General features: G+C 39.6%; 2 protein-coding genes across 2 annotated transcripts in view; one reads left to right on the top strand and one right to left on the bottom strand.

Moving 5' to 3' along the window:
* The first annotated feature begins 1,127 nt into the window (after window positions 1-1,127).
* Window positions 1,128-2,590, top strand: LOC142380757 (uncharacterized). Its single transcript, XM_075466697.1, has 2 exons — window positions 1,128-1,315; window positions 1,741-2,590. The coding sequence occupies exons 1-2, from the start codon at window positions 1,180-1,182 to the stop codon at window positions 2,304-2,306; spliced, it is 702 nt and encodes a 233-aa protein (XP_075322812.1). The 5' UTR covers window positions 1,128-1,179; the 3' UTR covers window positions 2,307-2,590.
* A 2,997-nt stretch (window positions 2,591-5,587) lies between these two features.
* Window positions 5,588-21,195, bottom strand: part of pcsk6 (proprotein convertase subtilisin/kexin type 6) — a 54,666-nt gene continuing 39,058 nt past the window's right edge. The window contains exons 10-21 of the mRNA XM_075466886.1: window positions 15,144-15,247; window positions 14,865-14,982; window positions 14,006-14,194; window positions 10,948-11,084; window positions 10,647-10,811; window positions 10,172-10,274; window positions 9,674-9,870; window positions 8,769-8,856; window positions 8,595-8,698; window positions 8,286-8,415; window positions 7,788-7,900; window positions 5,588-6,041 (exon numbers count right to left, since the gene is read on the bottom strand). Coding sequence (XP_075323001.1) covers window positions 5,944-6,041; window positions 7,788-7,900; window positions 8,286-8,415; window positions 8,595-8,698; window positions 8,769-8,856; window positions 9,674-9,870; window positions 10,172-10,274; window positions 10,647-10,811; window positions 10,948-11,084; window positions 14,006-14,194; window positions 14,865-14,982; window positions 15,144-15,247 — 1,546 coding nt within the window. The 3' untranslated portion in view covers window positions 5,588-5,943. The remainder of the gene's footprint in view (window positions 6,042-7,787; window positions 7,901-8,285; window positions 8,416-8,594; window positions 8,699-8,768; window positions 8,857-9,673; window positions 9,871-10,171; window positions 10,275-10,646; window positions 10,812-10,947; window positions 11,085-14,005; window positions 14,195-14,864; window positions 14,983-15,143; window positions 15,248-21,195) is intronic.

The following is a 21,195-nucleotide window of genomic DNA, read 5'->3' as shown; positions in this document are numbered from 1 at the left end:
CTTAAGTTTATGGTACATGAACTCACTGATCAGACAGAGAAGTGTACCCCCTACTGTCAGCAAACATACAATGCACCATATCTGCTTCACAAGGTACTGGACATTGGATTTATAATATGTGCCCACGACACTAAACAAAACCCATTGTAGGTAGTCTCCTGATTTATGTTACCATGTCAAATAACCACTCTTTTTCATTACTTCAGAAAAAGTGGCTTGGAAGGGAGTTTATGGAAAGACAAATTTATTGTACTGGGATTTGGTCTTACTACACATTTCCCTGCAAAAAGTTATACATTTAACATGAATTCAATGCTTTGTGCATTATATTCTGCAAAGGTTTGACAGACAAAAGGTCAAATCAAAGAATTCCTCCAATGTTTCTGTAGAGAAACGCAGAAGGTATGTCAGCAGTTATAAAAAATGAGAGATCACTGTAATGTCAAAGTAAAAAAGCTTTAGTATTGTCTACTGAGGAAACAGCCAGGCACAAACATGAGGTGTGATGATTTGCAGTGGTTTTAAAGGTCAGACCGGTTTAATCTGAGAGTCTGAGAATTTTCATGGTGCGAGGGAGTTTTAATCAGACTGCAGTGGGGCTGATGAATCTTTTGTTCTTAAGGGGCCCTATGAAACGAAGTGACAGCTTTATGGATTCAGTGCAGAGAGGGATGTTAGTGGATGACAGCCATATGTCACGACCTGAGACACAGTCCAGATGGACCCAATTGCACGACTCAGAAGACGAGGTAATCCAATACAAGTATTTATTCTCCAAAAACAAAAGACGCTCTCAAAGAGGATGATGATAATAATTCAAACTAGACTTGAAACACGATAATTCCTGAAGACTGGAAGGTCACTCAAGCTTACACTTAACTTGGACTGAACAAGACGAACTGACAACAAGACAAGGGAGACAAAGACTATTTGAACATGAGGTAGGGGGACACAGGTGGAACCAATCAGAGGCGGGGTTGACAATCACAACGAAGCACACAAAGGAAAGCACACAAATCTATTTCTATGATTAAACTCAAGCTAACATTATGGTAATGAGCTATGACGCAGTTCGGCGAAAACCAATGACAATCCACAGATTGTAGGGGTCCGACAATCCGCGGGGTTCGCGGAAACAGACGTGTAAACTTTGTTTCCTAGTTCCTACGTCCTGTAAACATGGCTACAGAAAAATTAATCGCCGCGGTGTCCGCCCACGAAATATTGTACAACCCCACAACATTTGCGTATCGGGATAACAACAAAAAACACGACGCATGGTTGAGAGTTAGTGAGGTGGTTGGAGAGTGGAGTGGTGAGTTTGTTTTTGCGCTATTTTTGTTTTTGATGAAACGATTTATTCATTTCGCGCCACGTAGTTTGCCGTCAGCTTTTGTCTACGCATACTTTGCATTCTTTTGTCAACGCATTCTCCTTTATTAAAAGCAAAGTACTGATGCAAGGTGGTGTTAATCGGTACTAATCGTTTTTTTTTTATTTAATTAATTTTAATGTAGAACATGCACGTGTATGTTGTTTAATGTTACTGATGTGAATTTGCTATAGATCTCAAAAATCCGAGTACAGCCTGGCATGCTTGCTGAAAATGATATAGTATGTGTGTACGATGAGTAAAGAACAGCGTTTTATGAAGTGTTTTATGGTGTGTCAGTTGTCATTTGCGTTCTGTAGGCCTACATTTTACTTACATTACATTTTCTGTTTGTATCTGTTTGTTAGCTGAAGAATGTAAAAAGAAATGGAAGGGTTTGAGGGACACGTTGAGGAAGGAGAGGAAGAAGAGGAAGAAGGAGAGAGACAGGAGGAGGAGTGGAGCTGAGGGGGGTCCCAGGAGGCAGTGGCGTTATCTCACTTTGATGGCCTTTGTGGTCCCCTTTATGGAGGACCGGAAGACGTCCTCCAACATGGAGGGGGACGAAAGTGAGGAAAAGGAGGGAAATGGGCAGGACACGCAGGGCCAGAGGGAGCAGCCGCCGCAGCCGCCGCCTCCGCAACAGCAGCAGGTGCAGGGGCAGGGACAGGGGGCGAGGAAGAGACAGCGGCAGGAGCCTGCTGAGGAGGGGGAGAACCTGCAGGAGAGAATGCTGCAGGTGATGGAGGCAATTGCGAGGAGGCCTGCTCCCCCACCTCCGGTAGTTGAGGATGCAGATGCGCTTTTTTTTAAAAGCCTCCTGGAGGAGATCCGCCCCCTGTCTGCAAAGACCAGACAGGATCTGAAATTTAACTTTTACAAAATGGTCTACGAGGCCAAGCAAAGGGAGGCTGGGGTGTTTCTTCAATCTTGAAGTAAAATGTGAGCCTATTTCATTCCAGCCCATTGTTCAAATCCAGGATGGCCGCGGGTCCTTATAAAGTCTTAAAAAGTCGTAAATCAATTTTCCTGAAAATAAGACCTTAAAAAGTATTAAATTGTCTTAAATTCAGATTGCATGGGTCTTAAATATTTGTGTATTTTTCTTTTTGCTCTAAAGGAGAAGTATTTTTTTTTTTAATATATATTTACTTGATTTTATAAGCATTTGTTCATGGGAATGTTCTGAAAATATTGTAATAAATTTAATTTAGGAGAGTGATATTTTTGTGATCTTTTCGCATGACACATATTTAGCCGATGTTCTTAAACTCAATTGTCATTTTACCATACTGTCAGTGTGTTTACTTGGTATTTCCATCGTACGTTTGGTCTTAAATTTCATTTAGAAGTGGTATTAAAAAGTCTTAAATTTAACTTGTTTATACCTGTATACACCCTGAAATCAGCTGCTTTGAATTAAACCATTTCTTTCTTTCTTCTGTTTCCCATTTAAGATATCATCCATTTAACCTTTTGACCTTTTTCATGAGAACTGTTCATGTCTGTCTTGAAATGGTCTTCAGCTGTCACTTCTGCACTTTTAAAATTCAATTTAAGGTTCCAATTTCACTTATTTTCATTCTGCTTGAAATCCTTCTGTTTTTTTTTTTTTAACCCTTCAGCTTTTCTTTGCTGACACTTCTGACATTTTTTTGGCCATTTAAACAATTCTGCCTTTTTTCAATCAGCTTCAAATCATTTCATTAATTTCTTTTTAAACATCAAAATTCCTTCAACCAATACCTTAGCAACAGTTTTTTACTGCTAAAATTGAATTATTCACCTTTTTTTTTTAGCATGGTCAGCTAACCCCATTTCAGCTGATAAGCATTCTCACTGCTGTAGCAGGAACAGCTTTTTATCTAGTTCTATTTATGGTCTTATGGTGCCATCTAGTGATCATTTCATGTTACTAGGCTATCTATCCATTATATTGTGTAGGCTGTATAGGGTTGTCCACAGTAATTAATACACATTTTTATACCTTTCTTTCAGATGACCACACACATACAGACACACCTGCACACGCACTTGAGCAAATAATGCACACCTGTACCTTGTAAAGCCATAAATGCTTTTCTTCCTCTATCTGCCACCTATTTATTAAACTTGTTCGGACTATATACCTGGAGTGGGCCTTTCCTTCTGACCGAGGACGACTCAGTTGAAGCGTGATCGGCAATCAGTGCAACAATATCACTAATATACACACTAATATAATCAATTAAATTTCTCAAAAATTAAGAAATAAAATAATACATTTTTAGAAGAATGGTGCTCAAACCCTCCAACAGAGTTGTTCAACCGACCTCAAGGCATAACTGTTGTGGCAACAAATGCTGCTAAACATCTTACTGAGGCACTTCCTATTTGTTTTTCTCTTATTCATCTTTATGTGTATGCTTGTTTTGTTTATGGGAATCATGGAAAATAACTAGATGGTACTAAATTGATTAGAGAACTGAAAGTAAACCAAAGAGCAGTAAAGGTAACAATAGAGGCATATTGAGAAAAGTAATCGGCTAATAAACTGTCTCATAATCACTTGAAAGAAGATCAGCAGTTGTGGTCTATATAGCAGGCATGCAAACTTGCCACCTTTCGGCGAAATTCGCCGTTTTGAAATCAAAATGGGTCATTCTTCTGAATCGCGTAGATCCGAGGAGAAAAAAAAATGGGGGGGAGGGGGGGGTGAGCATGTCAACTAGCGAGTGGAACTGTGAACCTCAAAACAACACTAGACCTATCACCGCCGCTCTCTTCTCGTGACAACAAATGACTGACAAGAGTGGCGTGTGAGAGAAGCACTATCACCAATCAGAAGTGAGGAGGGCGAACCCCTATTCACCCCCACCCCCCCACCCCCACCCCGACCCCACACGGTGGAAATTGCGACAAGGACAGGTAGGGATTAATGTTTACAGTTGTTAACTTTGACGCTAAAATGCTACAATTTGACTGATGTCCTGAAATAGTCTTCATAACGAATTGTGTCGTTAGATCAATTAATGTGCTTTTAATAGTGTCTTTAATACAAGTGTCAGCTAAATGTCTTGATAACAGACTTGAAATAGTCTACAATTCCTCGATATTTCACCGCCTCACAGAACGCTGTTTGTGTTAGTGCTACTCGAGGTAACTGTAGAGTGGCTAACTAGCGCCTTCCACACAAGTTCAGGGCTTTGCTAATACTTTTAGCCTACGTCAATGGAGACCTTAATTGTCGCCGGACTTGGCTTTTTAACGAGGTATGCCCCTTTATAATACCCTCCGATAATCACGGAAAGGGAACATTTTGCCCATTTGAGGAGGTCGTTTCATTCGTCGTGAGTTTATCAATGCAGAGTCCGGAGAGCTCTGCCACAGGTCGTATTTGAGAGTGCGACCCCCATCCCCTCGCTGTTCGCCCACACCCCCGTTGATGATGACAGCCTACAGGTGCACTCGTGTTCATCCAGTATGATGCACCATCAATCGAAGTTAAAAGGGGCACAATGTAGGATTACGTAGTGCTCGTGGCATGCATGTCTCAAAACTTACACTGTCATGAAAAAATGCCGTTTAACTAAGCTTGCCGCGAGAATGTTTTTCATGTTAGAGTGCCAGCTGTCGATACAAATTTGTCTCTGGCGGTACGTCAAGTGAATTGCTGATATAAGTTTTTCCCGTGGAGCTCGTTTGGCTCGGCATGCCAAACGTTCACTTTAATGGTTTAATGACAGCGGACCGCGAAAGTGGTCGGGAGAGTTATCGTTCAGGCTATTACTAAGCATAGGCTGTCTTGGGGCAGTAATTAATTAAACTTTTAATCCTACATACTTGTAGTATCCATTTAAGGACCATGGGACTAACTTTTTCGTTAAATTTAATGTAATTAAATGTATGATACTACAGTTAAATGTTTTTGAAGACCTGTGATGTTATATATCAAACACATAATAGTACAGTAAATGCAATTGATAGGCCTACTGTACCTATAAATTCATCTTTTATGCTGCACAGCTGTTCTCTACTTAATGCAAATGGGACATAATATATATTTTGTATAATTTACAACTTAATGCGTCTCATGTTTCCGCTTTTCCGCGCGTGCCGTGTGTCCGTGTACCCTTGTCACCTTTTTCACCCCTTACCAGTTTGCATGCCTGATATAGGTTTTATTCAAACTAAGCTGAAATATTCATAGAATGAAAACAAATGAATAAACCAGACATAAAATACCACTTAATTCTGAGCTTCAATGTTTACTACATTTCAGTGAAAGCAACAGTTTTTTTTGTCAATTCCTCATTCAGTGCAGCACATGTTCAGTGCAGAATTTCTATACATTGCCACATGCTGCAACTTCCCTAAAACAACTTACACGTGAGAGTTTTCTAAGAAATGGAGCCACTATCTGCATTTTAATGTCTCCTTTAATTGCTATGATGAACAAAAACAACTTGGAGAAAGAAAAATATAAGAAAGAAAGAAATGACTATTCGCCTTGTCCAAACTGTGAGACGTGAATTCTTTGTTTTTCTCACTGATTTAGAGTAAGACAGGAAGAGGTGGAAGTGCTTGGCTCCTCATCCATTCATCAGACAGGTACGGCAGCAGAACTGACGGTAAAACTTCCTCTCACAGAGACGGTTGGATTTCACCATCTCACAGAACACCTCATCAGCTGACAGACAGATGAGAGAATCAGCAAAGAACCAGCATAATCAGATTTAGACTTTACTGTCAAGTTAAGGTATATTTCTTAGGTTTATTTGCACAAATCTATCTTAACAAAACATGACAACTATCTGCAAAAGAAGAAATATAAAGATGATGCTTAACTTACAGTACCAGTCAAAAGTTTGTACACAAATTAGTATGGTCATCTATTGACATTAACATTAAAGAATGTAGCTTAACACTCTGGGGTCTAATGCCCACCGGTGGGCATTTTTGACACATCTCCAAAAACACATCTGTAACTGTGAGTTTTTGTCATTCAAACATATAAGTGACACCATTAAAAACCTTGAAACTTCTAGTTTTCAAATATATATATTTTAAAATAAATTATATAGCTGGCCCTTTTTAAAGAGAGTGAACAGAAATCTTTGGATTTTCTGTACTCTCTGACTGCAGCAGCTTCCTAGGCCACACCTATCGCTATTCACATGTAAAGTACCAGGTGATTGAGTGGCTATTCACAGGTGAGAACACGCCCCATTCAGCCAGCATGTGGGGAGAGGCAGCAATGTCCTGCCAGTGACAGACAATTATCACATGGAGAGTGACAGGGGGGTGGGGGGAATCAGGGGTGTTACACACCCATCTAATTTGTATTCAACGCTCAGAGACAATGCCTGGAGTTACAATTACTTTTTTACAGTTTGTGTGAAAACAAAAAAACATTTCTGACTGCACTTTTTACTTTTATGCAGCCAACACTTTTGTTTACAAGGTTCAACCTTCAAAAGTCTTGGCTAGATATATTTATAGTGTGTTTTCTTGCACTGTTTGAAGACCTCTAAAACTTGTTTTTTGTACAGTTGTGTTTCCCCTCAATTTAAATAAAACTTGTTTGTATTAGATTCACTTCACTCTCATATTGTTTTTTGTTAGGCTTTTCAGAATACAACCATATGTGTCACTTTAGCATAGATGTTTACAGTTAGTTGAAATACTTGAAAATGTCAAGGTGGTGACAACTGCCTCAAAGTCTCTGAAAAGGCCTTAGACCCCAGAGGGGTAAGCATGGGTCACACAGAAAATAGCCAAAACATTTTAAAAAGTATGATATTTTCACTGTAAACAATTCTACAACTGTAGAAAGTCAGAGAAGATATATCTGAGCATGCCCAAACAACACGAACCAAAAAACTTGGACATGGAAACGCAAATACCAAGAAACACTAGCTTTAAAGGGGAAGTCCGGTTGTTTTAAACCTGGACCTTATTTCTGGCATGAAATACGTTCATCTACTCACTGATAACAGTTTGGTGAAAGTCGGCGTCCTTCGGGCAATATTTAGAGTAGATTACGCCAGTAGATTTTATGCCAGAAATAAGGTCCAGGTTTAGAAAAAAAAACAAAAAACTTCCCCTTTAAGTAATTTAAATTAAGCTGGGTTTTGCTATTGTAGTCTCTGCACGTGTGAGACTTCTGAGCACTGCCCTCACCATGACTACAGGCACAAGGAAAGGTTTTGCCAAAAAAATATGAAAGAGGAACAGCAGATGGTGAAATATCCATCACTCTGTCAGCAGCATTTGTGATTATATTGCTGTCTCTACTGTTGTGGTTCAGCCAAAAAGCACCGAAAAATAAACAGCAGATCTTATGAGCTGCTCCAGTGATTTCAGAAGACATGCGGTACATCACATGAGAAAACTCAGTAAATGAAGCTAGTGTGGGTTATAGCTTCGAACTTACCATTATTACAAGATGCATTAACTATACAGGTCCTGCTGATCAGACCGTAACCTGCTTTGCATTTGGTGCATGTTGTTCCTGGACCACTGCAGCTCAGACAGTTTTCCTCACACCTGGAGAAACAGAGCATTATAAAACCCGGTGACTTGAGCTAAAAGTATCTAAACCTTCACAACCATATATCCAAAAGAGCCGTATTCATTTTCTAATCTAGTAACAGAGAGAAGCCGGGAGGTGTTGCAACCAGCCATTTATCAATAACTGTACTGCTAAAGGCTTATTTTTCAATTCTTCCATACTATAAAGTGAAAATGGTGTATTACAGGATTTTGCAAAAGAAAATGTCAGTTGCATATGTCTGTGTAGATTCTCAGTCATCCAGGTGATGGTAAGGTTCCTAGAACTTCTTATTATTTGCATAATAAAAACTCCAAAAATTTAGATTTTGCTGCAGAAGTTATCTATTTGGGGGAAAAGATTTGAGGACATTTCAGTAACCTGTGACAGATCTTATGAGAAAGTCCTGCTGCCTTTCCAGAGTAGTATCCAGGAGCACAGGCCTGCACACATCTCCATTCCTGCTGTAGGTAACCATCAACACACTGAATACACTCCTCTTTACCTGGCCCTGGGAAACACAAATATGCCATTTAATATAATGCAAAATCAAAACCAAGTCATTTTACAAAATGTGCTTTTAGGAGGATGTGATAAGATAGGGGTGGGTCTCATGAAATGGAAGGATTTCTCTCTGCTGCTTCTGTTAGGGATTTGTTGAGACTGCATTTTTCCTTCAAACCAACTGACCTGTACAAGTCTTACATGAGGAATGGCATGGACTGCACATCATCTCTTCCAGGTGAAAAAAGGTTCTGTTGGTGCAATCAGGAACGCAAGTCATACCTGCCAGACTGAAAGAAAAGCACTTACATTACAATATGTTTTATACATCTCATGTCTATCTTATTTGTCTTTACTTACCTAAAGCCTTCACTGCAAGCTGTGCATCTGTCTGCAAATCTCAGACATGTCACACAGCTGTCATGGCATTTCATACACTGTCTCTCATCTGGCATAGACAGCATGCACAAGCATTATTAGAGCTGGTTGGTAACAATATTAACAACATCAAGTTATTTCATAGGTGATCGTGTAATTGAGGGTGCTTTCTTTTCAAGTAACGGAGACATGTCGATAGATTGAAAGGAAAAGTTACACATATATTTAGCATTTTCAGAAAAGTCATGTTTATGTTAAATGTCAAAAATCTAACTTGAATATGTTTCTATAATTTCCCTGTGGGATAAATAGCGTATTTTTCATTTTATTTTCATTTCAATTTCAATTACTTTCATTTTTGTACCTTATAAAACATTTGCAAAGACATTGGTTTGAATAGTTTGAAAGCTATATTATAATATCCATGTTTATAAGCTTACACTCTTCACTCTTCTGTTTCTCCAACATTAGCACAGTGTGGAGCATAATCAAACCAGGGTATATATACAGTGAAATACAAAAAGATGTCATAAAACAATGAAGACATTAGCTACTTTTCTTTTACTCTGGGTACCACTGAGGATGGTATTATTTTCATATGATTTCCTTTGAATTAGCCAAACATCAGACTGAGCCACAATAAAATGCTCAATCTCATGCTCCATATAAGCCCAGAAATCTGAAGTTTTTTTTACTCACCATCTTCACTTTAGAATCCAGCAGCACCTAATATTTATCTAACTCATGATATGACCCACAGCCAAACACATAAACCCAATTGCTGATCCTCACATTATTGAAAAAAGAGAGCAGACCCCTGATAAGCTTGTTTGGCACATATCAAGGGAAAGCAAATTTGATTGATGCTGTGAATGTATCCCACTCACTCTCATCTGCAAAGAAACCAGGGGGGCAGGTGTCGGTGCAGCTGGAGTTGAGCGTGTTGAGGTAAAGGTCTCTTCTGCAGGAGAGGCAGTCACCAGCTGATTGGCCAACACATCTCTCACAACCTTTATAACAACGTCTACAGCGCCGAGATGCTACGTTCCCGTAGTGTCCCAGTGGGCAGTGGCTCACACAGGTTCTACATCCATGCAAGAATGTTTAAGGAGATTTAGCTTACACCAGAATAAATATCATTTGCATTATCTTGTTTCAGGATTGCACGTGGGGAAGACATTATTATTACACTTTAAGAAACTGAAAAAAAATCTGCAACAGAAAAATAGCAACAAAAAAAAGCAACAAACTGAAGAAGGGTGGTTGTTGTTTCACCTAGTCTTAAATAATTAGATGAAGAAATATTGATTAGAGCAGTTTTAGAGTTTTCTTGGAGCAAAATGGAAGCAGGTATGATTTGTTTTAGTACTGTTAGCTACCCTTACCTGCCATTTTTTAAGTTGCCCAAGCTGAAGTGGATACAGTTGAGACAGTGTTCAGCATCTGCTCCGTCACAGCCCTGGTCTCCACACTCACTGTGGCATGGTCCTTTATGAGCAGCATACTGATTCATTATTAAACTAATCACTTTTAAATAAAATTATCTTTAAAATGTCTGCATAAATATCACAAATATCACCATTTCTAATTCTATGTTTACTGTTAATTAATGAGACACAAAATAGTGTCATATAATTGTGACTTATAATACCGATCAACTACAAATCAATCAGTACTCTTACAAAAAACAACAACTTTATTGATAGAATATAATACACTTCAATTTAGAAATGGAAAGAAATTTGTCTCAAAAGTGTACTTGGACATATCCAGAGACATTTGGGCAATCAGAGGTTTCTGTCCTCTATGTTTTCAAACTTTCACTGAAAAATATATTGAACTTTCTTTTTATTCTTTCACCATTGTACTCCTCTTCCTCTGCGTCCTCTTGCAGCTCTGGCCTCTCTAGTATCTCCTCTGAAGCAGGAATCTCCAACATCCTTGAGCGGGGATGCTGCACACTGGAATGTTGGTAAGGGTTCTCAGACGTGCCGTAAAGGATCAGAGTCCATTCTTTTAGGTTCCCTGTAACAATCATATAAAATTACTGAAGATAGCAGTTATCCTTTAGTATTAGAGATGTAAGTCCTTCTGGATGATGGCATCCATTTAATGGTTTATTTAAATGTAACCTGAGTGTTTCTGCATTCATGGATCTTACCCAGCAGATCAGGCTTACGTTGCATTGTCGGTGAATCACTAATCTCCAGTGTCCACGTACCCTCTGCCCTCTCACCCCAAAAGTGAACTGTCATGAACTCCCAATTCCTGAAGCCCTTGTTGGAACTGTCAAACAACCTGTAAACACAACAGTCAGATTCATAACATACACGTTATGTATCTGACATAACATGTATTCGCCAGATGGCGTCCTCGACCACCAGCTGGTGGAGGCGGATGGCCACCCTTCCTGAGTCTGGTTCTGCCAGAGGTTTCTTCCTGTTAAAAGGGAGTCGTTTCTCTCCACAGTCACCTCAGGCACACTCAGGGCGGGAGATTGGACCGAAGAGAAGTTTCCGTGCAATCTGCTAGTTAAATGAGACAACAGCATTCTGCAGAGCATTACAGAAAACCAAGCAATTCTCAGGAGAATTGCTTGAGCTAAAAGATGTAAACCTGAGGTGGATGGAAAAGAGCTCTGTCTAAAAACTGTGTTCTGTTACTGTCAATAAATACACTGATGGAAAACACCTAATTATGTGTGATTTCTCACCTGCTTTTGGATTGTATAGCTAATTGTGTAGACAGTAAATTTAAGGGGTTGATACATGTATTAAATCCATTAGAGGGTATTTATGGTGATACCCATATCAAAATCACACCAAGACTTTATCTAACAACTTCCACAACTGATATTTAATATTTGGGACACACCTTATTATGGTCGCCACTCTCATATTACCTTATCATTTTTATGGATAGACATCACTTGGTTGACGGAACTGTCCCTTTAATGAATGCCCATCTTGGGCTTACAGTTTTTTTCAATCGCTAACAAGCGCTTACCCATACTTCAGATACTTTTTCTAAACTCTTAACACAATTAGCCCAGCATCGGTATTTTGTGGCCATACCATTCACACATTTCATGTCGTTTCCACACAATATGCAGTCAAACACATTTTCTTAACAGACAAGCTATATCCCCCAACAAAATTATGGATTGTTTTTGTATTATTTACGAATGTTAACACACAACATCCCACAATAGCAAAAACAATATTCAAAACCTTAGATACAGTATAAAAACCTCTGCTTCTGCAGTGACATCAGTTCAAAAACAATATATCTCAGCTGATAATAAACAAACAATTGAATAATTGTTTCTATTCCCACTTGACATGTCAATAAGGGCATACAGTAATGCATATGTTGATTTTTTATTTTTATTATTATTTTTTTTTTTGGTGTATTTTTTTTCTTTGACCCGGTGGTTGGGGACTGCTGCTCTAAAGAATACAACGTCTTCCTCCCTCTGGGGGAAGAGGAAAGCTCCTCAATAATGATCAAGAGCTTGCCATTGTAGAAATGGTTGTTACAAATAATGCAATAAAATGCAATACATGAAGTTCAAACTAGAATTGTGGAGGACCATGAGATATTTGACAATATCGATAGCATCAGCCTCACAACCATTACACGGACATTGTCCAAACACAGAGTGCGGATGAAGCAGCTCTACACTGTTCCCTTTGAGGGGAACAATGAGAGAGTCAAGGCGCTACGACGACAATATATCCAGGTATAGTACTGTATATTCAATTCAATGTCCAGTTCTATAAGCTTTGCACTTTGCAAGTAGGTAACCTACACAGTAATAGGTTACAGTACAGTATGGTATACAGTAATGAGATTTACATAAACTTTGTTTCAGAGAGTTATGGAATTGGAGGCCAACCAGGCCCCTCATGAATTCATATACATAGATGAGGCAGGATTCAATCTGGCCAAAAGGCGTCGACGTGGACGAAATGTAATTGGAAAAAGGGCCACAGTTGATGTGCCAGGTCAGAGAGGGGCAAACATTACCATGTGTGCAGCAATTGCAAATGCAGGATTACTCCTTCACAGATGCCAGGTTGGACCCTACAATACCGAGCGCCTCCTTGCCTTTCCCGATGATCTCCACCAGCGCCTGGTTCCAGAGCAGGATCAGCAGGGTGAAAACATGAGGACCTTTGTAATCACCTGGGACAATGTGGCTTTCCATCTTTCGCAAGCAATAACAACATGGTTTGAAGTCCACCCAAGACTGGTACGTCTCTTCCTTCCACCCTATTCACCTTTCCTCAACGCCATAGAGGAGTTCTTTTCTGCATGGAGGTGGAAGGTTTATGACCATCAGCCACATGACCAGATGTCCCTCCTTGAAGCCATGGATGCTGGCTGCAGGGACATCACAGTTGATGATTGCCAAGGGTGGATCCGACATAATATCAAATGCGATGTTGATGAAAACATGTGGCCTAACCCTGAAGATCGCAGAGATTAGATACAGTAATTTTGTGCTTTTTTTAGTTCCCCCCCTTTTTTTCTGGGCTTTTTGCTGTTGTTTTTTTGTTCAGAATGCTCTTGTGTATTTCATGGATTTTTTGTTCACTGTAAATTAACTGTTTTCTGTTCTATCATATTGTAAACAGTATTTCTACTGTACCTCCTGTAGTAAACAGTAAAGGAAAAAAAAACGTATTTGCTTTTTACTGGAATGCCTTTGAATGTGAACATTACATGTGGACATACAGTTCTCAACCAAGAAATTTAGTGAAAAAACGGTGGATTTCATGTTTTGCATGCAAATCCGTGTAAAACTGAAACATAAAAGTCTATGCAGTTTTTGTAATGTCAACAAATAGCCAGTATTTTGAAACCTGGTGTACTTTGATTGACTGCATGTACCTTGTGAAGTGTAAACAAGTGTTATTCTTTGACAGAATAATTTCCTTTTGAGTCAGATTTCCAGTGTTTTGGTAAAGTTAATGTGTGCAGAGAAAGATGTGTTCTATTTTGAAATGAAGAGTTATTATATATTTAACAAAATGTGTTTTTGAGAAGAAAATTATCCATTTGGCCAATTGTGTTTTGTAGGTGTGAGTCTGTGTTAAGAGTTTAGAAAAAGTATCTGAAGTATGGGTAAGCGCTTGTTGGCGATTGAAAAAAACTGTAATATATGATTGGATTGGACCTGCAATTTACATTCCTGTGTACAGTAGAACCCTTACCTCTTGGCCAGTAGTTGTGTTCCTGTCCCTGATGGAGAGATGAGATTTATCTCCAGGTCTCCTCGTCGTGGGTGAACAATGAACACCTTGACCACCACATGCTCAAGGTAATCTACATGTTGCCCAGGTTCTTCTGAACATCCAGAGGTAGTCATGCTGCTGTTCAGCCTCTGACCAGCATAGATGTGCCTACAATTTATATATATATATTGATCAAGGGGATAACAAAAAAAAAAAAAATCAGAGTGCTTACATGTAACAGCACTGTCTCAACGTGTTTTTTTTTTATAAGGATTTTGAAAAAATGTTGTGTACCCTATACATTTTTACATTATATATTTACATTGCTCTAATGTGTTGTTTGGCTATTTGAAGCATTTTAATGATTTGTTATGTTCCCCTATTTTTCTTGTACAATATACAGCATGTGTGTTACTTTGATGATCTTTTCTTTGAAAATGCATGTTTTCGTAGTAATTTCCTTTGATTTATTTTCTATTTTTCTGTTGCAGATGAGGGTTGTATCAACAGGTGGTTGCTATAAAGAATATGCATCAAAGCTGTCTGAAGACAATACAATAAGAAGAAGAAAAGAAGAGGATGAAGAAGAAGCAATGTCATTATCAGGTTGTCTGCAAATTCTATGTTTAACAATAAAAAGTAATATGACAACATAATATCAAGATGTGAGGACAATGCTGCTGTCAAAATACAACAAAAAGTTCCTGAAAGGTGTGCACAATAGAAACTGTGTTAGTTTGATAATTCACACTCTGAATCTTACATTTGAGGCCAAATTCTTTTTTTTCCCAATGCAATGACTTAAATGCAAACTTCACCGGCTAGGGGTACTTCTTACCTGGTACGGCGCTCAGGCATCTCACTGCAAGTGTGCTGAGGAGGAACAGTTCTCCATTTTGTGGCCTCCAGCACCATGGCCTCTGCATCCACCAGACCAAAACCATACAGGTGGCTGACTGTGACAAAAGACATCAAAAGAAGAAAATTATTATACTTCTACAAGCACCAAAGGTTTCAATATTGTTGAACCGGCCAGAGTGAAGCACCAAACACACACAAAAAAGTATAACATTCAGTCAATGTACTATGTTAGCATTAGAAGTAGAATGGAGTGTGCCTCTGTGTCCAGCAGCATTGGTCTTCCAGTCATCAGCTTTCAGGTGGACTGGTCTGGATGTCTTCACCAGTAGATGCTGCACATCCCTCCATGTGAGTAAAAGACTGCAGAAAACAAAGACACTGCTCATCTTATCTGGATACAGACTGACTCGTAACCTCCTTTGTGTTAGCGCTGTTTGGCTTTCTGTTACTCTGACAAGTCAAGTCAATTCATTTAGTGACACAAAGTTTGAATAAATCCACCACTTATTAATTTCATGTTTACTATATTTGTTTTGGGACAACTATCTAGCACCACATGTGTGATATAGCATTTGTAGTCTAATATTTTTTGTATTGCCAGTGCGCATATATTGAATATTTAATTCTAAGTTAATAAAAAAAATGTGTAAAGTATTCTGGATTTAGTAACACAGAAAAATAAAGAAAAAACATGTTTATACTAAAGCACAAGCCCATAAAATGTTGTCTTATTAACTGACAACTGATATATGTACCATAGATACACTCATGTGAAATAGAAAGTACACCCACTTTTCTTTCTAAGATTTTAACACAAGATCGGAAATTAATCCAATCTTTACTAGATTAAAAAATATGTAAACAAAATGTCAAACGGACACAAATTACACATTACAGTGTTATTAACTATTTGACAAAATCTTACTACAAATTGAGAAACAGTGTGTGAACTAAGTAACCCTTACTGCTTTCATAGAAATTAAGAGGGATAGTAGCAGCCAGGTGCTGCTAATCAAATGCTCTTGCTTAACTGATGATCAGCAAGTCTGAGCACCTCTATGAAAGCCTGTCTTGTCAGTCTGCTGGTCTGGAGCATCCAGGTGTGTGTTAACACAATGCCAAGGAGGAAAAACATTCAGCCATTTCCCAATAATCTGACACGCATCAGTCTACAGTGAGAATGATTATTCACAAATGGAAAACATTTAAGATATTTGTCAGTACTTAACAAGTATGACTTGGTTGGAAGGGTTGGAGAAAGCCTCTTTTCTATTACAGTTTTTTTCATTCGCTAACAAACGTCTGTCCAAACAGTTGTCACATTTTCAAAACTCTAAACACAATTAGCCCAGCATCGGTATTTTGTGGTCATACCATTCACACATTTCATGTCGTTTCCACACAATATGCAGTCAAACACATATCCTTAACAGACAAGCTATACCCCCCAACAAAATTATGGATTGTTTTTGTATTATTTACGAATGTTAACACACAACATCCCACAATAGCAAAAACAATATTCCAAACCTTTGATACAGTATAAAAACCTCTGCTTCTGCAGTGATATTAGTTCAAAAACAATATATCTCAGCTGATAATAAACAAACAATTGAATAATTGACACACAGCTGATTTATGTTGGGTAAATTCAAACTAGAATTGTGGAGGACCATGATATATTTGACAATATCGATAGCATCAGCCTCACAACCATTACACGGACATTGTCCAAACACAGAGTGCGGATGAAGCAGCTCTACACTGTTCCCTTTGAGGGGAACAATGAGAGAGTCAAGGCGCTACGACGACAATATATCCAGGTATAGTACTGTATATTCAATTCAATGTCCAGTTCTATAAGCTTTGCACTTTGCAAGTAGGTAACCTACACAGTAATAGGTTACAGTACAGTATGGTATACAGTAATGAGATTTACATGAACTTTGTTTCAGAGAGTTATGGAATTGGAGGCCAACCAGGCCCCTCATGAATTCATATACATAGATGAGGCAGGATTCAATCTGGCCAAAAGGCGTCGACGTGGACGAAATGTAAGTGGAAAAAGGGCCACAGTTGATGTGCCAGGTCAGAGAGGGGCAAACATTACCATGTGTGCAGCAATTGCAAATGCAGGATTACTCCTTCACAGATGCCAGGTTGGACCCTACAATACCGAGCGCCTCCTTGCCTTTCTCAATGATCTCCACCAGCGCCTGGTTCCAGAGCAGGATCAGCAGGGTGAAAACATGAGGACCTTTGTAATCACCTGGGACAATGTGGCTTTCCATCATTCGCAAGCAATAACAACATGGTTTGAAGTCCACCCAAGACTGGTACGTCTCTTCCTTCCACCCTATTCACCTTTCCTCAACCCCATAGAGGAGTTCTTTTCTGCATGGAGGTGGAAGGTTTATGACCATCAGCCACATGACCAGATGTCCCTCCTTGAAGCCATGGATGCTGGCATACCAAGCGGTTTTATCCCAGGTGCATCGCCTTGGATAATATCAAATGCGATGTTGATGAAAACATGTGGCCTAATCCTGAAGATCGCAGAGATTAGATACAGTAATTTTGTGCTTTTTTTTAGTTCCCCCCCTTTTTATCTGGGCTTTTTGCTGTTGTTTTTTTGTTCAGAATGCTCTTGTGTGTTTCATGGATATTTTGTTCACTGAAAGTGAACTGTTTTCTGTTCTATCATATTATAAACAGTATTTCTACTGTACCTCCTGTAGTAAACAGTAAAGGGAAAAAAAACGTATTTGCTTTTTACTGGAATGCCTTTGAATGTGAACATTACATGTGGACATGCAGTTCCCAACCAAGAAAATTAGTGAAAAAACGGTGGATTTCATGTTTTGCATGCAAATACCTGTAAAACTGAAACATAAAAGTCTATGCAGTTTTTGTAATGTCAACAATAGCCAGTATTTTGAAACCTGGTGTACTTTGATTGACTGCATGTACCTTGTGAAGTGTAAACAGAATAATTTCCTTTTGAGTCAGATTTCCAGTGTTTTGGTAAAGTTAATTTGTACAGAGAAAGATGTGTTCTATTTTGAAATGAAGAATTATTATATATTTAAGAAAATGACCCATTTGGCCAATTGTGTTTTGTAGGTGTGAGTCTGTGTTAAGAGTTTAGAAAAAGTATCTGAAGTATGTGTAAGCGCTTGTTAGCGATTGAAAAAAACTGTAAGAGAACATGGCAGCATGGCAAAGGTTACATCTGAAAAAATCAAACTACTTCTTAAATAATGTCCTTGAAACAGATGACCAAAGTGAAGATTTTTAGTCGTAATGCATAATCATCAAGCATAGTGGTGGCATGGTGATGATTTTGGGTTTGTTTTGCAGCCACATAACCGGTCAGTCATTGAGTCAGACATGAACTCTTCTGTATACCAAAGTATTGTAAGGTTAAAGAAAGAGTCAAAGAAAACACAGAGGTGTTGCAATAGCCCAGTCAAAGCCCAGCCCAGAAGCCTCATTCTTTTTTCTTTATTTTCTGATCGTGCAGAGAGGGGAATTGCAGGTGCAGTGCTCATTTAAATATGATTTGCATATTCAAGTAGGGGCGTGGACAGGGAGGAGTCGGGTGCCCCGACATGTGCGCTCAATTCCACGTTGATTGGGATGTACAAACGAAATGTGCTTGGATTGATGCATGCGCACAGATTCATACATCCGGATATTTTTGTACGTTGGGTTTGGGTTTATTTGGAAAATAAACATTTTAAACAATAAAAATAAAATAAAAAAAATAAAATAAAACAATATTTTTTATATTGTTTTATTATATTGTCCAATAAAACAATAAAAAAATAAACAATCCATCAGCACCTCCAAATCTGAGACCATGGTCTTCGGCCGGAAAAGGGTGGAATGCTCTCTCCGGGTCGGGAATGAGATCCTTCCCCAAGTGGAGGAGTTCAAGTATCTCGGGGTCTTGTTCACGAGTGAGGGACGAATGGAACAGGAGATTGACAGACGGATTGGTGCGGCGTCTGCAGTGATGCGGGCTCTGCACCGGCCCGTCGTGGTGAAGAAGGAGCTGAGCCAGAAGGCGAAGCTCTCGATTTACCGGTCAATCTATGTTCCTACCCTCACCTATGGTCACGAGCTGTGGGTAGTGACCGAAAGAACGAGATCGCGAATACAAGCGGCCGAAATGAGTTTCCTCCGCAGGGTGTCTGGGCTCTCCCTTAGAGATAGGGTGAGAAGCTCCGTCATCCGGGAGGGGCTGGGAGTAGAACCGCTGCTCCTCCGCATCGAGAGGAGTCAGATGAGGTGGCTCGGGCATCTGGTGAGAATGCCTCCTGGACGCCTCCCCGGTGAGGTGTTCCGGGCTCGTCCCACTGGGAGGAGACCCCGGGGAAGACCCAGGACACGTTGGAGAGACTATGTCTCTCGGCTGGCCTGGGAACGCCTCGGGGTCCCCCCAGAAGAGCTGGAGGAAGTGGCCGGGGACAGGGACGTCTGGGTCTCTTTGCTCAAGCTGCTGCCCCCGCGACCCGATCCCCGGACCAGCGGAAGATAATGGATGGATGGATGGAATGGATGGATGGAAAAATAAACAAACCCAAATATTTATTTGGGTTTGAGCGTACGCCACGTATCAGTAGGAAATCCATGCAAGTCTTTGTACATGAGTCCCTGGTCTGTGAACACCACATCACTGGTGAAGCGGGCACAGCAGTGCCTGCACTTCCTGCGGCGAATGAGGAGATCCCATCTGCCCCCAACCCTCCTCACCACCTTCTATAGGAGCACAATAGAGAGCATCCTGACCAGCTGTATCTCTGTGTGGTGTGGAGGCTGCAGGGCCTCTGACTGGAGAAACTTGAAGAGGGTGGTGAGGACGGCAGAGAAGACTTCTCTTCCTCCCATTCAGAACATAGCGCTGCGCTGTCTGAGCCGAGCGAGGAACATCATCCATGATGCCTCACACCCCCACCAGAGACTGGTTTGGGAGCATTCGGTACCGGACCACCAGGTTCCGAAATAGCTTTTTCCCCCATGCCACCAGACTGTTAAACAGTAAATAAAAAAAAGAAACACTACCTCACTGCACAGACACTTTTCAGTTTTTTACTCTACTGCCACTGTCACTTTGACCTTTATCTTCTGTTTATACGTATTTTTACATTTTAAATTCTCTTAATTTTATTCTGTATAGCGTAAATTATGTACAATCAACACTTTTCAACATTGCCTGCTGCTGTTATTTTATACCGTTATTTTTATTATCTTTTTACTGTCGGAGCCATGCATAGAAATTTCATTCTGTATACTTGTATATTTGAATGACAATAAAACCTGTCTATGTCTATGCCTATAACAGTAACTGATAGAGATGCACTGGATCCTGATTTTTAAGGTCCTGCCGGATACCGGATCCACTGCTTAAGATCCTGCCGGAACCGGATACCGGATCCCACTCGGATCATCAGCTAGTACATTATAATGCAGTGAAAACCACTTTACAGTTAATTTCCTTTCCTTAACAGATGAAATACGCAATAACTTCTAACATTATCTATTTTATTTGAATATAGTCACTTGGAACACACCGCTGAAATGTTCAGCTTAACGTCATTTGTGTACAGGCTTATTGTTCTGTTCAATCCAAAGAACAAATAAAGAGAGCAAAAAATGACATTATTACTAAAGAGAATGAGGCCTGTCATAAACAGCAAGCCATAAAGTGCTCTTTGAAAAGTAAAAGAAAAGAGTAAAAGAATCCAACAAAACATAGGCCTACTGCATTTACAAACTAAAATATAGCAAATTTAGCACATGTATAACTCTTGGATACAAAATTTTAATAGGCCTGGTAAATGTAATGAAAAAAAATGTAGGCTAATAGTAGCCTATTAACTGCAGACTGATTTTTTTTCTCAGAAAAAACAAAACACTGGGAATCTTGATAATCATCATGAATGCCTACAGTCATGGAACATAGGCTATTTCACTTCTATTTCAAGCACTTAACTTTAGGCTTAATTAGAACATTAAACAAAGTGTGGCACAAAAAACTCGAACCTACTCTCCTGCAGGTTATATTATGAACAACTTCTATAGCTAGCTTTCACAGAAAATGAGCGTTTCCTTTCAGAAAAACAAGACGCTCTGCATTAATCGGCGACAGCCGGTTGCGAGTGTGAGAACGGATGTCTCCAGCGGTGCTGAAAAGTCGTTCACTGGGTACAGAGGTTGGTGGTGGGTAGAGATAAACTTTGGCCGTTTTTGACAGCAGTGGAAAGCGCTGCTGATTGCCTTTCCACCACTGAAGCGGGTCTTCG

This window comes from Odontesthes bonariensis, chromosome 1, assembly GCF_027942865.1.
Source record: "Odontesthes bonariensis isolate fOdoBon6 chromosome 1, fOdoBon6.hap1, whole genome shotgun sequence".
In the NCBI taxonomy this organism is placed as follows: domain Eukaryota; kingdom Metazoa; phylum Chordata; class Actinopteri; order Atheriniformes; family Atherinopsidae; genus Odontesthes; species Odontesthes bonariensis.
The sequence above is the reverse complement of the archived record's forward strand: the minus strand, read 5'-3'. Positions and strand labels throughout refer to the sequence as shown.

Excerpts from the sequence above, each read along its gene's own strand:
- LOC142380757 (XM_075466697.1), top strand. The coding sequence starts at position 1,180 with ATGGCTACAGAAAAATTAATCGCCGCGGTGTCCGCCCACGAAATATTG. Across the intron at positions 1,316-1,740 it reads GGTGGTTGGAGAGTGGAGTG|CTGAAGAATGTAAAAAGAAA; the intron begins GTGAGTTTGTTT and ends TCTGTTTGTTAG.